We start from the raw sequence: 20,162 nt of genomic DNA on the forward strand, positions 1-20,162 counted from the left end.
TGCAAATAATGAAAAGAGGCCAATCCTTAGAACTATCCAAAATTAAAACCAGATGCCTTAATTTCAAACAAGTCTCACTATTCATGAAACCTAAAGATTTCATTTGACCAACCAAACGAGCGACTGTATTTTAGTTTGACCAGCTAGCTTCTTATTATCATTTATATTTCTAATGATTTTTTTTTTCTCCTTCCACCTGCCTCTCCCGACCCCCAATTTTAACTTAACTGTTTCTTTGGATTTGAAACTGTTGATTTAAAGAAAATATTGGAGATATCATTATCTAAGTAGTAATGTCACCGGTGCTTAATTAGGCTAAATGATAATAAGAAAGTAATAGTATTAGAGCTACAAACTATTTATGGGAAATTTACGAAAATAACTATAAATATTTTGTTATTTTCACAACTAACCCTCTCAACTTTTTTCTATCAACATTAGCCAAACACAAGTCTTTCTCCCCAAATTATCCTTTTTTACAGACCAAAAGCAACAATCTTTCTCCCATATCGTCAAACCAAACGCAGCTTAATCATCAACAAACGGCGACGGCAAAAGACAACGGTAAAAGTGAAATCCGATCATAATCTATCCGAATCCAACACTAATCGGTATCACTTAGTGGTATGAGTTATTTTCTGAGCTTGCTGAACTATATTTTAGTTTGACCAGCTAGCTTCTTATTATCATTTATATCTCTAATGATTTTTTTTTCTCCTTCCACCTGCCTCTCCCGACCCCCAATTTTAACTTAACTGTTTCTTTGGATTTGAAACTGTTGACTTAAAGAAAATATTGGAGATATCATTATCTAAGTAGTAATGTCACCGGTGCTTAATTAGGCTAAATGATAATAAGAAAGTAATAGTCTTAGAGCTACAAACTATTTATTGATGAAATTCAAACATTTATTTAATGTTAGTCAAATATTTTTAGAATTGTGAGGTTAGAAGAGCTTGTATTTCATTCGTACACTTCTACAGTCTCATAATATTCGATACTCAATAGTTGGACGTCAAAACTTTTGACTCTATATATATATATTACGTAGATTATTTCCTTTTTTTTTTTCCTCCTTGACTTTTGATTTCAAAGAGGTAACAAGTTACTATAAGCAATTACAAGGAATAAGTAACGATTGAAAAAAATAAATTGAGGAGGCAGTCTACATTAATATATATATAATATAAGAAAATATTCTTCTGAAAATCAGTTATAATTTATTACAAAATAACTTCCTAACTAATAGCCTTTGTCATGCTTTAGCTCTTAATTGGTAGTTATTATTTACCATAAAATGACTGCATGGGGCAAAAGGTTTTTGCGATTTATTTAAGTAAAATCTTAAATAGTAAATAAAGGGTATGTGTGACTAACTTTAAGATTAAAGAAACTTAATAACGGCTTAAATAAAATTTTGAAGGAGTTGGACTATTGGCACCCCTCCAAAATTCTCTTGAAACCCCTTTTTCAATAATGCTAAGCTTAATGTCAAAAATACCCTTATTTCTAAATAAACACATTTAATTTGTGAATCTTTTAATTTTCTATTATTTTCTCGCTCCTCACAAACAAACTTTTATGGGTGATAAACTTCTTGATAAAAAAATAATTAAATAAATAAAATATTTGTAAAATTATGATGTAAAAAGTTTTATTATGAGCCTTAAAAAAAAGACAAATAATTTTGTAAGAATGTGTTTTGTTTATTATCAATAGATTGTCTTAGTAATTAAGGAAAAAATTACAGAGAATTTGAGAAAAAAATTACATGTGTGACTTTGATAGTAGAGAAAATACAAGAGCTTTATTTTTTTTTTAAGAGAGAAAATACAAGTTTGAAGTTAGATAAAATAGATGTAAAATATATTAGAGTATTTGTTCTTAAATATAATTGTAACAGAAGAAGAGTTTTAAAAGGATTTTGGAGGGATCCCAATAGTCCAACTCTTTTAGAAGTCTCAATCTCTCTCTTTCCCATATCAAATATTCCGGTTTCTTCACCACCGCAAATAATTATGATACATCCTATGTATCTGGCGAAAAAAGGATATAATTCTATTAAAGAATAAATCACAAGGCTTACTTATATACAAATTAATCTCACTAAAACCAAAGCCTAAGAAATTATTTTAACGAAGTAGCTTTTCTAATTTGTTGTTGCTGAACAACCAAGGCCGAGCATCTGCCGCTAAATTCTACGGATGCAAGCAAGTCACCAAGAATACCAAGCTCAGGAAATTCACTCCATTCTTTCAATCCTGAAGTTTGTTGTGACTCCAAATTATATCTTCTCCCAACAAGAATCAAATCAAATTCATTCACCATTGATCTAATAATCACTGTTGTTTCAGGCCCATCATCATTCACTTCCTTCTCAATGTAATTCATACACCCGTTAGTTTTAATATCCCTTGACATCACGGAATCAAGCACTTTGTCCCAACCTTCAGACTCCTCACAGTTAGCAGCTGTTAAATGTACCACAGTGAGGCGAACGCTAGATTATTGTGCCATCCTCTTGCCAAGAGTTAAGGCTTCTCGGTCGTCGACGCCGCCCTGGAAGATCATAGCAACACTGTACGTCCGCTGCGTTGATGTATCTTGAATTTGATCCATCATATTGCCAGGGTCAATCAGGATTCCTAACGAGCAAGGAGCTTTTTCAAGAACAGTGGAATTTAAAACCCTGACGCTTTCATCGTCTGATTCTAAGGACGCCATCAATGTACCATGTACGATCAAATGGCAGGATAATCAAGGAAGCAAGCTCGTCCAATGCTAGTGTGCATATATCATCTTGCATTAGACTTGGAGGAGATACTGCGGTGAAAGTATTAACAGTTACAGCTCCCCATTTATTTGCTTCATATTTTATTGAAAGAAATGATGACGTTTTCTGAATAAGAGCAAGTAACAAAAGGGTTTCTTTTCTTTTGGTGGGCAATGAAGATTGGGGTTACTTGGCCTCTAAGCTTGACCATATGAGGCACATTAACCACCATGGGGTGGTCTTTTGTAGTACATGAGATGTCTAAAAAATTGATAACTGCTCTTACATTGTCTGGAACATGGATACATGCAACGATTTGTAGCTCTGAATTGAGCTTGGCATCCATGATGTTTCGTCTATAATAGCCTGCATATTTTCTCGACGGGTCATGGAGGGCTTTCACTAGTACGGGAACAATGCTTGCTGTATAAATTATTAGGAAAAACACGTTAGAGTACAACTCTGGCTCTAAGATCTGCATTTTAGTTTAAAAATTGAAAAAAAAAAGGAATATTATATGAAAGAAGTGAAACTTTTAGTAAAAAAAATATAGTAGATGCGTCGATAGTATTTAATAATATATATGCATTTATAACAATATAAATTAAGATATCAGATATTAAATTTAAGATTAAGATATCAGCAAATAAAAATCAGATCAGCATTGAATCCAATCCCATTAAAAGCATAAAATAAAATAATAAACGGTTAAAAATTATACCCTTTCATCTGAGAGATTGCTGAAGCTGGCGAGCTCTAGAACTCATTATGCAAGCAAGTGCTATTGCATCTTTTGTAGGCATCTCTTTATACAAAGGTAGCAACGCGCACACAACAAATTTAACCACCCCAAACTAAAGCCGCGATCAACGCACTACCGTTTGTTAATGTGTTCTTGGTACCAAAGAAGTTAAATGTGCTCGCTCTCATCCACGCAGTCACAAACAATGGCAAAAGCAACTGATCAACCATGCCTTCAAATTTCTCGACCAAAGCAGACCCCAATGGTGGCCCATGCGGCACAGCCAAGCCCAGAACATAAGGTGCCGAGACCATGAATTGAGGGAACCATTTGGTTATACAAACACTAAAGAGGAACAACATGGTGAGGATTGTGACAACGATTGGATGCACAGGCTTGCCCCCTGGTGTGCACTGTACTAACAATTTCATTGTTGGTCTAATGACCATAAAAATAAAGACAAGAAACACGCTAACATAAAATAGGCGTTTAACAAAAACTCTGATGCCAACTTGAACGGCTTCTCGATCGCTGCTGAAAGCAACAATCAGAACTATGCCCAAAAGATCACTAACGATGGCTGAGGAAAGACCTGTACGTCCAAGTTCAGAATTTGTTATCCTTAAATCATTGAGAAGGCAGCTGATGGTGGGAAATGAACTTGATGTATAACAGGGAGAAATGTATAATGTCTTCCAGCAATCGAGCTGCTTGATGTTGAAAACCGGAGGGATTAGTAGGGCGGCAACTAGAGGAGCCGATACAGCAAGAAGGCCAACATATAAGGCTTTTTTGCTAACCCTTGTTATCATGGTTGGATCCATTTTCACTCCCATTAAGAAGAGAAAGAAAGCAAACCCAAATGACCCTATTGTTCCAACAACTAGTACGTTTCCTCAGTCATCATCTTATCCATAATTTGTTTCGAGAGTATTGCTGGTGAAAGAAGCAGGCCAGCCTAGTTAATCAAGATAAAAAAAATACAATATACGCATTAATATACAAATTTGTACTCTTTCAAATGATATGGGGTACGTTGCATAAATTTTCCCTCACTTTGTTTCTCAACCACACACGTTAAGAAAAGATCCCTAATTAGGCTTCAAAATTGACTTGTCAAATTATATTATTGGAAGGTGATTCCATCTTTCTTACGTCTTTAAAAGTTTGTTCGAGGAGTTAAATATGTTTTTATGATAAGGATTCTCTTTTTATCAGACAGCATGCTAGCAAAAAAAAAAAAAAAAATCTTGGTGAACATAAATATTTTACACACACGCACACACACACATTTAAAATCCTTATAAATAGCGAAACAATTATAAATTGAAAGGAGCACTTACGAGAAGCTGTGAGGTGAACAATGGAAATCCAAAGCGCTTCAGAATGGAACGCAAGGACTGAGTGATGATGAAGATCAAGGCTATGGTCAACTCAAATCTTGGCAGTGAAAATTCGAGCCAATTATAATTAAAACTTGAAAATTGCTTCCACAAGCCTTGAGATTGTACTTTGGGTGGTAATTTAAGGCAAACGCGCGTAACATTCCCTGATAACCTATTCATATTTGCTTATTTTAATTAATTAATTTGTTTCTTCAAGAAAGAGAGACTCGATAAAAAGAGGAAAATAATTTCAAGAAAGTATAATGAAATTGAAAAAAAAATAACGAGTATCTAAGATACTTATCATATATGTTGGAGATGCTTAATTGTTCGTATCCAGTGAAGGTTAGCAAGTAGATGATTAACGGTGGTTGCGGATTGGTTTTATTTTTCAGTTTCTTTTGATTATTGCCATTTTATTTATTTAATTTATTTGTTTATAACGATAAGATTTTTCCATTTTTGGGCATTGCATCCGTTACTTATTAACTTAAGCTTAGAGATGAAATTGATTTTATTGTTTCTAATTGACTAATTCTTCAGTTGATGAAACAATCTTGTTGATGACCTGTCACATTTTTGGATCACCATCTATACAAAGATAGTTTAGTGTTCATGAACCAGAAATTCGGGATTGTGAGAAAATTTAAACTGAAGGTTGTTGTTGCTGATTATGGTTTGTTGCACAGTGGGAAATGCTACTTTAATTTAGTCCCTTGGATTAAGTTAGTTATCCAATTAGTTCTTATAATTATAATAATCATTCAAAATGTTTTTATTGCATATTTGTTCCGATATAATCTGATTAACCATTCTTTACTTTTCACTTGTTATATGTCAATTTGATTTGTTCAAAGTTTTAGTTACATCAGATAGAAATCCTACCATACCCTTTTGAAAAGTTAAATCCGACAATTATACAAGCAACATTAACATGAATATTTTGGATAATTTTAAAAATACAAGAACTAATTGAGTAATTAATCTAAACCTTAAGGATCGAAGAAGAATTTACCTGATACCTGGCTTAATTTGGCAGCTTCGAGCTAATGAGGTACAATATTATTGTTTTATACAATTAAAATAGGCAAATGCCTGATATTTGTCATAAGCAAGGCTTGATCGATTACACCCTTTTGAGGGCATTTGGTTGGTTGTATCAGACTGCAGCCTGTATAAAATTTCATGGACAAGTCTGTTTGATAATGCAATACATTAATGTGGCAGTGTCTCGCCACTCGTCGCTGTTCAAAGAGACAATAGATGAAAATTAATTCAAATGAACAAGTTTAGCTATTTTTGGGTAAAATATACTTATGAGTACTAATGAGTGCTCACAGCTCCCCCATCAAAAAATTATATGTTTCGATTTGTTTTGTGTTCATCGTGTAAACACTATCGGATCCTTTTCTCCCCGCGATACAAACTAGTGTAAGTGTTACAGTAATTCTCTTCTGGATCAGCCAACAGTTCTAAAATTGCGTCCCAAACAACTTCTTCCATTGAAGCGCCAGAAGAAACAATAATTACTAGAAAAACCAGTAACTGCTATAATATATGTTACGTCCCTAAAGTCTCTTATCCTTAACAAATTAAACAAACCATAACCACCTCCCGTTAGTTTTATGTTACCTTCTCTCAATGGATACTGACAGCTAAGAGAAGCACAAAGATTGTTGAGGATGCTGCCACAAAAAGTGAAGAGTCGTTGATCCTTCCTTTTTCAAGTTATATTCCAATGGTAGCCTGATTCCCTCTTCGTCTATATGAGTGAGATTCCAACCTCACACTTCTATACCTACATCTCTTGCTTTCACACCATAAATTTTATCAATTAAAATCTATCTAATTAACAGCCAAGTTACTTACACGTTGGTGCATACCCAACAATTCATTGATATTCAGCCTTTGCTTCCATTAGCGATCTTTATTCACTCATTAATATCTTCATCTGGGTTATTTCCTTTCAATCTTTGCATTTGTTCTAATCACTCATTTGGCAATGTTTCTTGGAAGAGGCCAGAATATAAGACCTATAAATGGGTCAGTTTCAATAACTGCGTGCATTAATCTTCCACCGGAGGTAAATTCTGCCGGCTTGCTAACGCAATTTGAAGGTGGTGTTAAGGATTACAAATGGCTGGACTATACAACTCCAAGAATCATGTTTCTGATAGCTACCATGCTCACCATTTCCCAGGCTTTTCATTCTGTGCTCAAACGCTTTGGAATTCCAATTTTCATCTCACAGATTTTTGTAAGCATTTTCTCTCTTGCTTTTTTTTTTTTTGCTGCTTAATTAGAAAATTATTATGTCATAAGATTAATCAAGATGGGAGATTTTACATGAAGATAAGAGTATTGTTTGATAGCCAAGGATGACTTGCATGCGGCTTGCAATATTACTAAGTGTTACGAATTAAAGCAGCTGCTAGAAGCCTTTTCGTTTGGTTGGCAGGCAGTCTCCTTGGCAAAGCGGACAGCCTCTTGTCTCTCATGCTAGGCCTTGAGCATATTAATTGTCTGTACTCTTGGGAGTTTACATGTAACAAGCCTGGTTTACAGATACATTCATGCCCCCAATTACTTGCCGCCCACCGTTAAGGTCCACTAAATTACAATTTTTTTTAACATTTTCACTCTTGTTATTTTTTTTAAATTTTTAATTGTGTTAGTTACTAACCTGTGTCCTAAGCGCACATTGGATAAAGAACGAACCTGAACCATTTTTGTCATAATTTGTGTCACAGGCTGGCCTACTACTATCGCGACCAGTTTTACAGGTTATAAAAGTGGCTGATAAAATAATTACACCAGAGCATGTACAATTGATAGGTTCAATGGGGAACGTTGGCATTGCATTCTTCATATTTCAAAGTGGGGTGAAAATGGACATAAGCATGGTCGCCAAAGTTGGAAGAAAAGCTTGGTATATTGGCATTCTATCTGTGATAGCACCACTGGTTGCTCTGATACCAGGATCTATGGTCCCGAGCGGTGGAGGGCCGACTGGGCTCTTTATTACACCGCTGTATTACATGACAGCTTATCCGGTCATCTTTTGCCTTCTTACTCATTTGAAGATCCTGAATTCAGAGCTTGGTAGACTAGCACAATCATCAGCGATCGTGGCCGATTTTTTGAGCTATGCTACTATCCTCTTTCTCACATTGTCACAAGTAGCATACTCTTCTCCGCCGAAGGCAATTCAACTATGTGTATATATTCTTACCTTCATTGTTATCGTTATGGTTGTTGTGAGACCAGCAATGTTATTGATAGCGAGAATGACACCAGAAGGAAAGGAAGTAAGCCGAACAGGCTTGTACGTCGTCGTGCTGATTTTGTTTTTGTTTCTGAGCTTCGCTCGTTTGTTTTATAGTGAATTTACTGTGTTGGGGCTTTATATTCTTGGTTTAGCAGTCCCTCATGGACCACCATTGGGATCTGCGCTAGTGAACAAATTTGATACCATGATTTCTGGCTTCTTCCTGCCAATATTTGTCACAACATCTGCTATGAGGCTACATGATTTGAGTCTCCATACTTTCACTTCGTTGATATGGCATAATATAGCACTAGCAGGTTTGGCAGCATTGTTCAAATTTGGGGCGTGTGCGTTGTTGCTGCTGTATTGGAAAATGCATAGAAATGATGCAATGGCTCTTGCTCTCATAATGAATATTAAGGGCATTGTCGAGATGGCATTCTACACCTTTGCAAGTGATGGAAGAGTACTAAACTCAACCTTCTTCTACCATATGTGACATTACACTTTGTTTTTCTTATCCGTTTTTTTCATAATAATTAAATTCGTGACACTTGTCCATCTTTCTGATGCAGTATGTGTCTCCAAATATGTTCCGGTTCATGCTCGGTGTTGTGATTGTGACGGGAAGCGTTGTGCCAATTTTAGTGAGAAAATTGTATGATCCTTCGAGGAAATATGCAGGCTATCAGATAAAAAAGCTAGTGGATTGCAAACCTGAATCAGAGTTGCAAATAGTTTCTTGTATTCACGTGCCAAGTAATATAATCTCTGCCATCAATCTTTTGAGCATTTCTAGTCCTACAAACGAAAGCCCTATGGTTGTTAATGTTCTTCATCTCATCAAACTCAATGGCCAAGCAACCTCAATCTTTGTCTCCCATCAGAGTAAAAACAAAAATATCTATACTTATTGCTACTCAGAGAATGTCATTCTTTCATTCAAGAAATTTGGGGGACTCCACTGGGGAGCTGCATCCATAAACGCCTTCACAGCTATTTCTCCACCGGATTTAATGCACGACGATATATGCACACTCGCCCTAGACAAGCTAGCATCTCTTGTTATACTCCCATTTCATCGGACATGGTACATTGATGGCTCCCTTGAATCCGAAGACCAAACTGTAAGGAACCTAAACCTGTGCGTCCTAGAAAAAGCACCTTGTTCAGTAGGGATCCTCATTGACCATGGCAATCTAAAGCGCCCTGTTACGCATACGGACTCGTCATCAGCAGATTCATTATCCAATGTTGCAATGTTATTCATAGGGGGCAATGACGATAGGGAGGCCTTAACTTTCGCGAAAAGGATGGTACGAGACAACAAGGTTAGGCTGACAGTAGTGCATTTTATTGCAGAAAGTGATGATGGGGATGTGGATTGGGAAACAATACTTGATTCTGAGGTTTTGAGGGGTGTTAAGAATAGTGAGTACATAAGGTATGTGAAGCACGTTGTCAAAGATGGAGCTGAAACGGTGAAAATTGTTCATTCAATTGTGAGTGAATTTGAACTCATCATTGTGGGAAGGAGATACAACTTCGAAAGTCCACAAACGTCTTGTCTCAAACAATGGAGTGAGTTTCCTGAGCTGGGAATTCTGGGAGACCTGCTTGCTTCGAAAGATCTAGGTGGGAAATGTTCTGTTTTGGTTATGCAGCAACAACGTAAGAATTAGTTTAGCTTAATTTTCAATTTGATGATGTTCTTGGTCACAGTGATTCAGCTCATTCTTTATTTCTTTTGGTGGACAGAGCGCTAGACCATGAAAGATTTTAGTAGATTTTAGTCGTGTTGATTACATGTACAATAATTCCCCCCCCCCCCCCCCCCCTCCCCTCCCTTTTTTATAACTTAAGTTTGATTTTCAAACATTTACAATTGCAGTTGAATAGAAAAAATGAATTTTGTAACTTTTATCTTATTAGGAAAAGATCATAATGAGAAGTCAATATTATATATCAAAAATATCTTTATTAAATATTTATACTTATTTCCTAAACTAGGTGAGAAATGTTTTGTCTAGGTTATATATGCAGCAACAACGTAAGAATTAGTTTAGCCTAATTTTCAATTCGATGATTTTCTTGGTCACAGTAATTCAACACATTCTCTTTGTGGAATTAGCGCTGCTGCGCTAGACCATGAAAGATTTTAGTTGTGCTGATTACATGTACAATAATTTGCCTTTTTTTTTTTTTTACCTAAGTTTGATTTTCAATCATTTGCATTTGCATATGAATAGAAAAAGTAAATTTTTGTAACTTTCATCTTATTAGGAAAAGGTCTGAATAAGAAGTTAATATTTTATACTAAAAATATCTTTATTAAGAGTGATGATACAACTACAAACTCTAGACAAACTTATCTTGTACAAACTAATGTGGCATTAATTAATTGGTGGAATGAAAATATAAAATAATATAAATAAATCATATGGCCCAAGAGATATTTAATTCAACCAATAAATTAACGTCACGTCAGTTTGTATAAAATAAATTTGTACAATAGTTTGTGGTTATATAATTACTCCTCTATTAAATATACTTATTTTCTAAACTATAAAGCATAACTTCTTTTGTTTTGATTTAAAAAGAAATAAATATCAAATAATTAAGTCTAAGATTTTTTTATTTATAAAAAGAAAAGTCACTTATATTCAGATTCACAAAACAAATGTCATTAAAAAATTAATATTTAAATTTTAAACCCAAAAATAAAAAATAAAAACAAATGGTACCTACTTGTTAGGATATGATCGTTTGTAGCACATCCAAGTCTTTTGGCATGACCTCTTTTCAATTATTAGATATATTTCTCTCTTTATTTTATACCCTTCAATTTGTCTATCTCAACCTCAATTCCTTTCTTTCTTCTTAGCATCTCATTCTTTAAACTCTAAATTTTGTTGACCCAAAAAAAGAAAAAGAAAAAGAAAAACGGTATTAGAAACTTGAATTCATTATTATTCTTCTCGAAAACAAAGAATTTCATTAAAAATGTGATCATATCAACTTCAATTTTCATTATTAAGTTCCGATTTAATAATTCATGATCATGTACTATTTTTTTTTTTTTTTTTGTATAGAGTAGAAATTTTAATAGATAGAGTTCATGGATCTTTGAATATTTCTTGGAGTTGTCGTTGAGTTTCAATTCTAACCAAAAAAAAAAAAAAAATTCTTAAATAACACCTTAACTAAAAGAATTTTAGCCTAGACAACTTCAGAGTGAAGCTTTTGATTGTTATGTCTAAGGATTTAACCACCAGTTAAGATTTATCATCAAACATCAATCACTTGGGTGGTGAATCTACTTAGTCCTTTAGCTAAGAAAAACAACCTGGGTAGCTTAAAAAAATGTTTGGCTTCACCCCTCTTTATAGTTAATAACTAACAGCGAAAATTAGCAATGACAACTTATTAAATTAATAAAAAATTACAGGCACTGGACCTTTAAAATTATTAATAATAAGGGGTAAAATTCAGTACTTAGGGTGCATTTGGGATTGAAGTGCTGTAGCTTTTAAGCTACAGCTGCTGTGAAAAAAAAGCTGTAATTATGAAACAAAAGTTAATAATATATAGTAAATATAAATTTTAAATAATAATTTTGATAAAATTATTAAAGATATAATAAATTTTATATTATATAAGTGAAAAATCATATCAACATAACTTAAAAGCTACAGCAGCTAGTGTTTACCAAACACTTTAGTGCTGTAGCTTTTAAGCTATAGCTGCCCAACCTCAATCCCAAACGCACCCTTAGAGCCCTAGAGGGTAAGGGTTTTCATTTCCAGCCAGACCTTATAAAATAACTAATTAATAAAAAGCAACAAATTATATATGAAAGAAATGTGAAACCTTATACAGAATAATACAATTTATGGTGAGTCTACAAAATGGGAATCATAATAAACTGAAATTAAAATGAGTTGGAGTCGAAATGAGGAATAGGAATCAGAATAAATTGTTTACTTTAGTTGTAAGAATCGGAATTGGAATGAGCTATATTGCCATTGACATGTTTACTTTCTCTTAAAATTAGATTGATTTAGATGATTACAAATTACTAAAAATTCTTTAATTAACTACACAATTATTATTTTATATTTCAATTATTTTGATTATTATTATTCAAAAATTGTTATTATGAAGAATTATTATTACTAACATTAGTATATTTTACAAACAACAACAATAACAACAACATCAACAATGGCAATAGCAAATTATTGGATCGCGGCACATCATCATCATCACAGACATCATAATCGATAATGGTTGCCACTGCTAGATTGTGATTGTTGCTACTACTCGAAAACAACCTAAACAAAGAAAATACCAATGAGTTGTTGCTTCATGGCCAACAACAACGAAAAACTTGATTTGGTGGTGATTGTTTGGCTGCTATGATTTTGCGGCGACAGTTTGGCTGCGATTTGCTTTTTCTTTTTTTCTTTTTTGATAGGAAGGCATTTTCAAAATTTTGAAATGTTAATGAAGACAAAATCGTCACTCCTGGAATGAAAGACTAATTCCTGCCCCTTTAGGAATCAGTCTTTCATTCCCTATTCCTAATTTGAGATGGGCCTATGATTTTGATTTTGATTTTGATTTTTGCTTTTTATTTTGTTAAATAAACAATGTCAATGATTTTGATTTCAGATTCTAATTCTCCAATATAGGAAGTAAATATACCATTAATTGTGAATCTTGAGTTCTCAATTGGACTGGTCCAATCTTTTTTCTAGTTGATCTATCCAATTGATTTTTTGATACTGAGTAGTGCTATTTGATATTCTTAAGCTATCTCATTAGCTCCTATTTTTAATTATTTCTATTAATTTTTATAAAGAAAAAAAGTCACCCGCACCCATAAGATTTGCTTAAATAGTCACACACACCTTACTGATTTCATAAATGGTCACACATACCCCTTTTTTCTTTTACACTACTATACTCTTTTTTTATAACAACCCAAATAAATATAAATATAGAAAGGATTATACCCCATTTTTTATGTGTTCATTCAAAAGTAAACAAATATATTTTTTTTTTCAGTGCATCACATAGAGTTTATAAAGTGTATCGTTACTGCATGCTGTCATAGTATCGTTAGAATATTGTTCACATCAGAGGATTAAATTGTCATTTGAATGAACACATAAAAATAATGTCATATTCCGCCGACAAAAATGACCACCAACTGGTGCTGTTGTTGTTGCTGCTATCCCTAATACCAAAATAAACCAAAAAAAATTGAGATAAAAACACAAAACATACCTAAATCAACTAACAATGAATCTACAACAAACCCAATTAAAGATTCAAATAAGCAGCCATGGTTTTTTTTTTTTAAAAAAAAATCTACAAGTAAAAACTTACAAAAAGACACCCAACAAGTCAACCACAAACCATATATAGTTATTTTTATACATGTTATAATCTTAGGCATGTTCGGTCTAAACTTGCAACCGCACTCAGCTCCGAATTCCATTTCAGACAACTATAATGCACCTTAGCAGGGCAACACCGAGGACGAGAGTCTCAATGGTAGTGGTGGTGCTCTCAAAGTAGCTCCAATCAGAGTACATGCCACATCCATCGCAGCCGCTGCTACACTTGTTGTCGGAGCCACAACCACAATTTCCATCATAGCAAGACATTTTTCTTTTTTCTTTGACGATTAAAGAGGAGGAGATTTGCAAATGAATAGATTGAATCCAGATTATTGGGATTGACTTTTACTTGACAAATATTTATTTTTTGTAACTTCTATTATCTAATTTTGAATCTTAATTTTTTGGCTTTTTTTTGGGCAAAATTTTATTTTACATTTGAGGAAAAAAAGTCATTTTGCTAATATTCCATTAAATATATTAACTGAGATAAGACAGAAGTGGATGAGTACAATAAAATGCTAACTTCATGTGGTACATTGAAAAAAATAAAAAAAGAAATGTTTGTATATTTTTTAAAAAGCCTGACAAAACAAGTAGCTGGTAAATAATCACCTATATAGTAATGAGATAAAAATAATAATAAACCTCATTTGATATAAGTTTAATTAATAAACTAACATATATGATAATTATTTTTAACATTAAGCTATTACCAGTCAATCTGACAATTTCTATTGATACTAAAATTTATTAATCTAAAAATTAACTTTAAGAATTATACTAATATAGACAATTAAAAAAAATTGTAAATAAAATAATATAAAAATTGTAAATTACTGTGAATGTTAAGTATAATTATTTTAATATTATTAACTTGTCAAATAGATTTTGTTAATAATGTAAAAATAATTTTTTTAATATTCAAAACAATTTATAAATTTTATCTTATTTTACAATATTATATTTATTATAGAAATTTATTTAAAGCCAATTATTATGTGATTGAAGGATATAATGATACCAATATATATATATGTGTGTGTGTGTGTGTGACTATTTATGAAACTATGAAAGTATATACGAGCATTTAAACAATCTTGCAGTCTTGCAGATGTGGGTGGCTTTTCCACTTTTCATTATTACCCAATACTTCACTTTTTTTTTCTTTTAACTATCCTTATGCAAGTTCCTTGAGTGTCATACTGTCATTTTCAAATACAAACTTTCAATACTTATATTTTAAACTCATTTTGAGAATTGAAAATTTATATTATTCTATCTTATTTTGAAAATCTTTCAAATTATTCTCAAAATGAGATTAGCCACGAGAAAACATTTTCTTTTGACCACTTATGTGATATTTGACCATGTGTTGAAAAATTTGACACAATCCAATTACTTGACGTGAACATCATACGAATAAATGGTTATGGATTTTTAAATTTGACACAATTATTAAATGACTTGGGTACCGGTCGACGCGACTTTTTTCGTTTCGGGTTAGGGTTAAAGTTCTTAACTCATTTACCTGAATAATGACACGATTATATTTTTTAAAATTAATTTATAGGTTTTTGTCATTAAAACTCAAATATTAGATATGATTTTCTTTTTTTATTTTCTTTTTTTTTTGGAAGAGTCGATATATACACGATGTTTTATTTATAAAATTTTATATAGATTTAGAATTTTAATAATATAAGCGTGTAAAATATTAGTATACATGTATGCTTTATGATGTTGATATAAAGTATTATTTACGTATATATAACTAAAAACTTTAATAATGTAAATGTGTAATTTTTTTTTGAGGGGTGTGTGTCTATAACATTTGTTAAATATATAGATATTAAATGAGTTATTGAATAACCCGTTTATTTTTCATGTCAGGTTTGGATTTCAATATTTTGGCACAATAATTAAATGAGTCGACTTGAGTCAATCTAAATTTAACATGACACAATACAAAAATGACCCCACGACCCGTTTTACCATCTCTATTAAAAACCATAGATTTATATTTGAGCCGTCTAATTGTACAACTACCTCAATTTTATGTTAAAAATTTGGGTTTGAAAAGGATATAAAAGCACTTGAATATGAGCTGGTAAAAAAAAGGATGAATGAGTAATTTTAGAAATGAATTAGATTATTGACACGTGGGGTAGAAAATATAAATTTATTCAGGAATCAATTGTCACTCAGTAGCCACTACTCATTGATGATGCGGCTAAGCCACTATTGAAGGCTCATTATGTCGTCATATTTCCCTATTTTTCCTCTCCTCCTTCAGACTTTAATTAGCATTTAATTTTTAATCAAATGAATCAGTTGTCATTCTCTCTCTCTCTTTTCCACTTCGTTAACCTGTCAACTCAGAACTGAACACCTCTTATGTAGATTACAAGCCCTGTCGTTTCCTAGTTTCAATTAGCAAAATCAAGGGAAAACAGAAGAAAAAAAAAAATGAAACGTGGGCCTATCTACGTTATAAAAATTACTTTGAGTACTCAACATTAAATAAAATATTATAATTCTTACATGCTCTCTGATTTAAATTTAATATTAAGGACAATCTTATTCAAGTGAATAAAAATATATCACTCTTAATGCCCATTACCCCATTCATACCATAAACCCTAATTTTATTTTCTTAATCCAACATTATAAGTCTTGAAAATTTATTTGACAATAAATTTTTTTTATATGGTGAGAGATTCATCAAATCACCGCAATAAAATCGAAGTTAACTCTATTGCATTTTCTTGATAGTTAATTATTAAATGAATTTCTTTCTTTATATTTGTAAAATTTTAAAAGCCAATATGTTCATGAAGGTAGATTACTGTGAAAAAAGCTATTTAAGATTAGAATTTATTTGTACTCTCATTGGTTTGATAAAGTGGTTTTAAGTAATTTTATTTGGTTAACCATTTGAATTTGATTTTTTAGGAAGATAGGAACAACAAAATTAATTTGGGTTTCGTTAGCCCTCTACCTCTTAAAAAAAGAAAAGACAGTGAAAAAGATGAAAAAATAATCTTCATCAATTCACTCAAATAAACAAGTTCATTGAATTCTTGAAAAAAAATCTTTATTTATTCATCTACCAAGTTTAGTAATTACTTGAACTAAGTTATTGGATATTGAAATGAATTTTAAGAATGTCAAAACAAGAAAAAAAAAAATACATTAACATTCTTTTGAATCAGTCAACAGAGTTTCATCCGGAACAACTACTTCTGTTGAATTACCAGAAAAAAAAAAAAACAATAATTGTTATAATCGATATATGTCACGCCCCTAAAATCACATATCCTTAACAAATTAAACAAACCACAACTTCCTTAGTTACCTTCTCTCAATGTATATTAACAGCTAATTTTATATGGATGCAGGTTGTTGTGGATGCTGCCACAATGAGTCAATGAGTCAGTAATCAGCTGATTGAGGCTGGCTATATGAATATTCTTAACAAGCAAATGAAAAAAATATCAGCAGCCTTGCGCACCCAACAATTCATTGATATTTAGCCTTTGCTGCCATTAGCAATCTTTATTCACTCATTAATTTAATATCTTCATCTGGATTATTTTCTTTCGATCTTTATATTTGTTCTAATTATTTATTTGGCAATGTTTTTCGGAAGAGGCCAGAATTTGCGGCCTCAAAATGGGTCGGTTTCTATAACTATGTGCATTAACCTTCCACCGGAGGTGAATTCTGGTGGCTTGGTAATGCAATTTGAAGATGGTGTTAAGGAGTACAAATGGCTGGATTATACAACTCCAAGAATCATGTTGCTGTTAGCTACCATGTTTACCATTTCCCAAGTTTTTCATTCTGTGCTCAAACGTTTTGGAATTCCAATTTTCATCTCACAGATTTTTGTAAGCATTCTCACTTTTGATGATTTTTTTTTGGTTTTTCTTTTTAATTATGTATTGGTTAATAACCTGTGTCCTAAGTGCACATTGGACATCGAACGAACCTTAATCATATATGTCATAATTTTGTGTGCACAGGCTGGGATTTTACTATCTCGACCAGCATTACAGGTTATAAAAATGGAAAATAAAATAATTACACCAGAACATGTACAATTGATTGGTTCAATGGGGAACATTGGCATTGCACTCTTTATATTTCAAAGTGGGGTGAAAATGGACTTAAGCATGGTCTCCAAAGTTGGAAGAAAGGCTTTGTATATTGGCATTCTATCTGTGATATCACCATTGGTTGCTCTGATCCCAACATTTATGGTCCCGACCGGTACAGGGCCGAGTGGGTTCTTTATTACACCGCTGTATTACGTGACATCTTTTCCCGTCATCTTTTGCCTTCTTACTCATTTGAAGATCTTAAATTCAGAACTTGGTAGACTAGCACAATCATCAGCTATCGTCGCCGATTTCTTGAGCTATGCTACTGTCCTCCTTCTCACAGTGTCGCAAGTGGCATCCTCATCTCCGGCGCAGGCACTTCGAACACTAGGTTATGTTGTTTTCTTCATTTTTATCGTTATGGTTGTTGTGAGACCAGCAATGTTGCTGATAGTGAGAATGACACCAGAAGGAAAAGAAGTAAGCCAAACAGGCTTATATGTTGTCATACTAATTTTGCTTTTGTTTCTGAGCTTTGCTCGTAAGTTTTATAGTGAATTAACAGTGGCGGGGCTTTATATTGTCGGTTTAGCAGTCCCTCGCGGACCACCGTTGGGATCAGCTCTGGTGAACAAGTTTGATTGCTTGGTTTCTGGTTTCTTTTTACCAATTTTTGTCACAACATCTGCTATGAGGATACATGATTTGAGGCCCCAGAGTTTCAACATCTTCATAGTGCAAAATATACTTACAGTAGCTTGGATAGTATTGGTCAAATTTGGGACGTGTTCGTTGCTGCTGCTGTATTGGAAGATGCATAAAAATGATGCAATGGCTCTTGCTCTCATAATGAATGCTAAAGGCATTGTTGAGATGGCATTCTACACCTTTGCAAGTGATGGAAGGGTACTTGATTCAACATTCTTCTACTATGTGTGACATTATAATTTCTCTTACTCATCGAAATTTTTTTCACAAGAATTAAATTTGTGACACTAGCGCATTTTTCTCATGCAGTATGTACCTCCAAATATGTTCCGTTTTATGCTCGGTATTATCATTGTGATGGGCAGCATCGTGCCTATTTTCGTGCGAAAGTTGTACGATCCCTCTCGAAAATATGCAGGCTATCAGATAAAAAAGCTAGTGGATTGCAAACCTGAATCAGAGCTACAAATAGTTTGTTGTATTTACATACCGAGTAATATCAGTTCTGCGATCAATCTTTTGAGCATTTCTTGTCCTAGAAACGAGTGCCCGACTGTTGTCAATGCACTTCACCTCATCAAACTTAGTGACCAAGCAACCTCAATCTTCGTCTCCCATCAGAAGAAGAAGAAAAATTTCTCTGCTTACAGCTACTCAGAAAATGTCATTGTGTCTTTCAAGAAATTTGGAGGACTCCGTTGGGGAGCGGTATCCATAAACACCTTCACAGCAATTTCTCCACTAGATTTAATGCACGATGACATATGCACACTCGCCCTAGACAAGCTTGCATCTCTCGTTATACTCTCATTCCATCGGACATGGTACATTGACGGCTCTCTCGAATCCGATGACCAATCTGTGAGGAATCTAAACCTGCGCATCCTGGAAAAAGCACCTTGTTCGGTAGGGATCCTCATTGACCATGGCAATCTAAAGCGTTCCGTTACACATATGGACTCGTCAGCAGATTCATTCTCCAAAGTTGCATTACTATTCCTGGGGGGTAACGATGATAGAGAGGCCTTGACCCTCGCAAAAAGGATGGGTCGAGACAACAAGGTTAGGCTGACGGTGGTGCATTTTATAGCAGCAAGTGATGATGGGGATGTAGATTGGGAAACAATCCTTGACTCCGAGGTTTTGAGGGATATTAAGAAAACCGAGTGCATGAGATATGAGAAGCATGTTGTAGAAAATGGAGCTGACACAGTTGAAATTGTCCATTCGATGGTGAATCAGTATGATCTCATCATTGTGGGAAGGAGACACAATCTGGAATGTCCGCAAACATCTTGTCTCGATCAATGGAGTGAATTCCCTGAGCTTGGAGTTTTGGGAGACTTGCTTGCTTCAAAAGATTTTGGGAACAAATGTTCTGTCCTGGTTGTGCAGCAACAACGATTAGTCTAGCTACCGAATCCAATCGTGTTCGTGGTCGCTTTCATCAAGTTGAGTAAAAATGATTTTTGTTCCAATGTGTGCTTGTTGGGACAGATTTGCGGATTACATGTAGAACAACTCGTAGGTTTGTATATTATCATTTCTTTATCTTGTAATGGTTCACATCAAGAGATTTGTAATGCGATATAGATTATGATTTATTTTTTATTTTATTAAGTAAGACGTTTCCCATCTATCCACGTGTCCCTAATTTTAATGTATTTGTCATATTTTATTAAATTAACTCTCGGTGTCATTCAAATTTTTATGCCGGTCAGGGGGGGGGGGGGGGGCCACGTGGGTTAGAACTTCAATTGTCAATTGGGCCG

The 20,162-nt window shown here is 33.5% G+C and overlaps 3 protein-coding genes across 3 annotated transcripts; 2 read left to right on the plus strand and 1 right to left on the minus strand.

The window, feature by feature from the left end:
• Positions 1–2,127: 2,127 nt before the first annotated feature.
• LOC18036029 (cation/H(+) antiporter 4) lies at positions 2,128–4,339 on the minus strand. The gene is given in 5 exon segments (XM_024181069.1): positions 2,128–2,471; positions 2,526–2,718; positions 2,720–2,899; positions 3,060–3,196; positions 3,652–4,339. Coding segments are annotated over 5 exon segments (1,542 nt in total).
• Positions 4,340–7,800: 3,461 nt separating this feature from the next.
• LOC18036040 (cation/H(+) antiporter 4) lies at positions 7,801–9,850 on the plus strand. The gene is made up of 2 exons (XM_006426832.2): positions 7,801–8,634; positions 8,744–9,850. The coding sequence occupies exons 1-2, from the start codon at positions 7,801–7,803 to the stop codon at positions 9,848–9,850; spliced, it is 1,941 nt and encodes a 646-aa protein (XP_006426895.2).
• A 7,421-nt stretch (positions 9,851–17,271) lies between these two features.
• Positions 17,272–19,803, plus strand: LOC18036041 (cation/H(+) antiporter 4). The gene is made up of 3 exons (XM_006426833.1): positions 17,272–17,469; positions 17,605–18,588; positions 18,700–19,803. The coding sequence occupies exons 1-3, from the start codon at positions 17,272–17,274 to the stop codon at positions 19,801–19,803; spliced, it is 2,286 nt and encodes a 761-aa protein (XP_006426896.1).
• Positions 19,804–20,162: the final 359 nt, after the last annotated feature.

Source organism: Citrus clementina, unplaced genomic scaffold, assembly GCF_000493195.1.
Source record: "Citrus clementina cultivar Clemenules unplaced genomic scaffold, Citrus_clementina_v1.0 scaffold_7, whole genome shotgun sequence".
Classification (NCBI taxonomy): domain Eukaryota; kingdom Viridiplantae; phylum Streptophyta; class Magnoliopsida; order Sapindales; family Rutaceae; genus Citrus; species Citrus x clementina.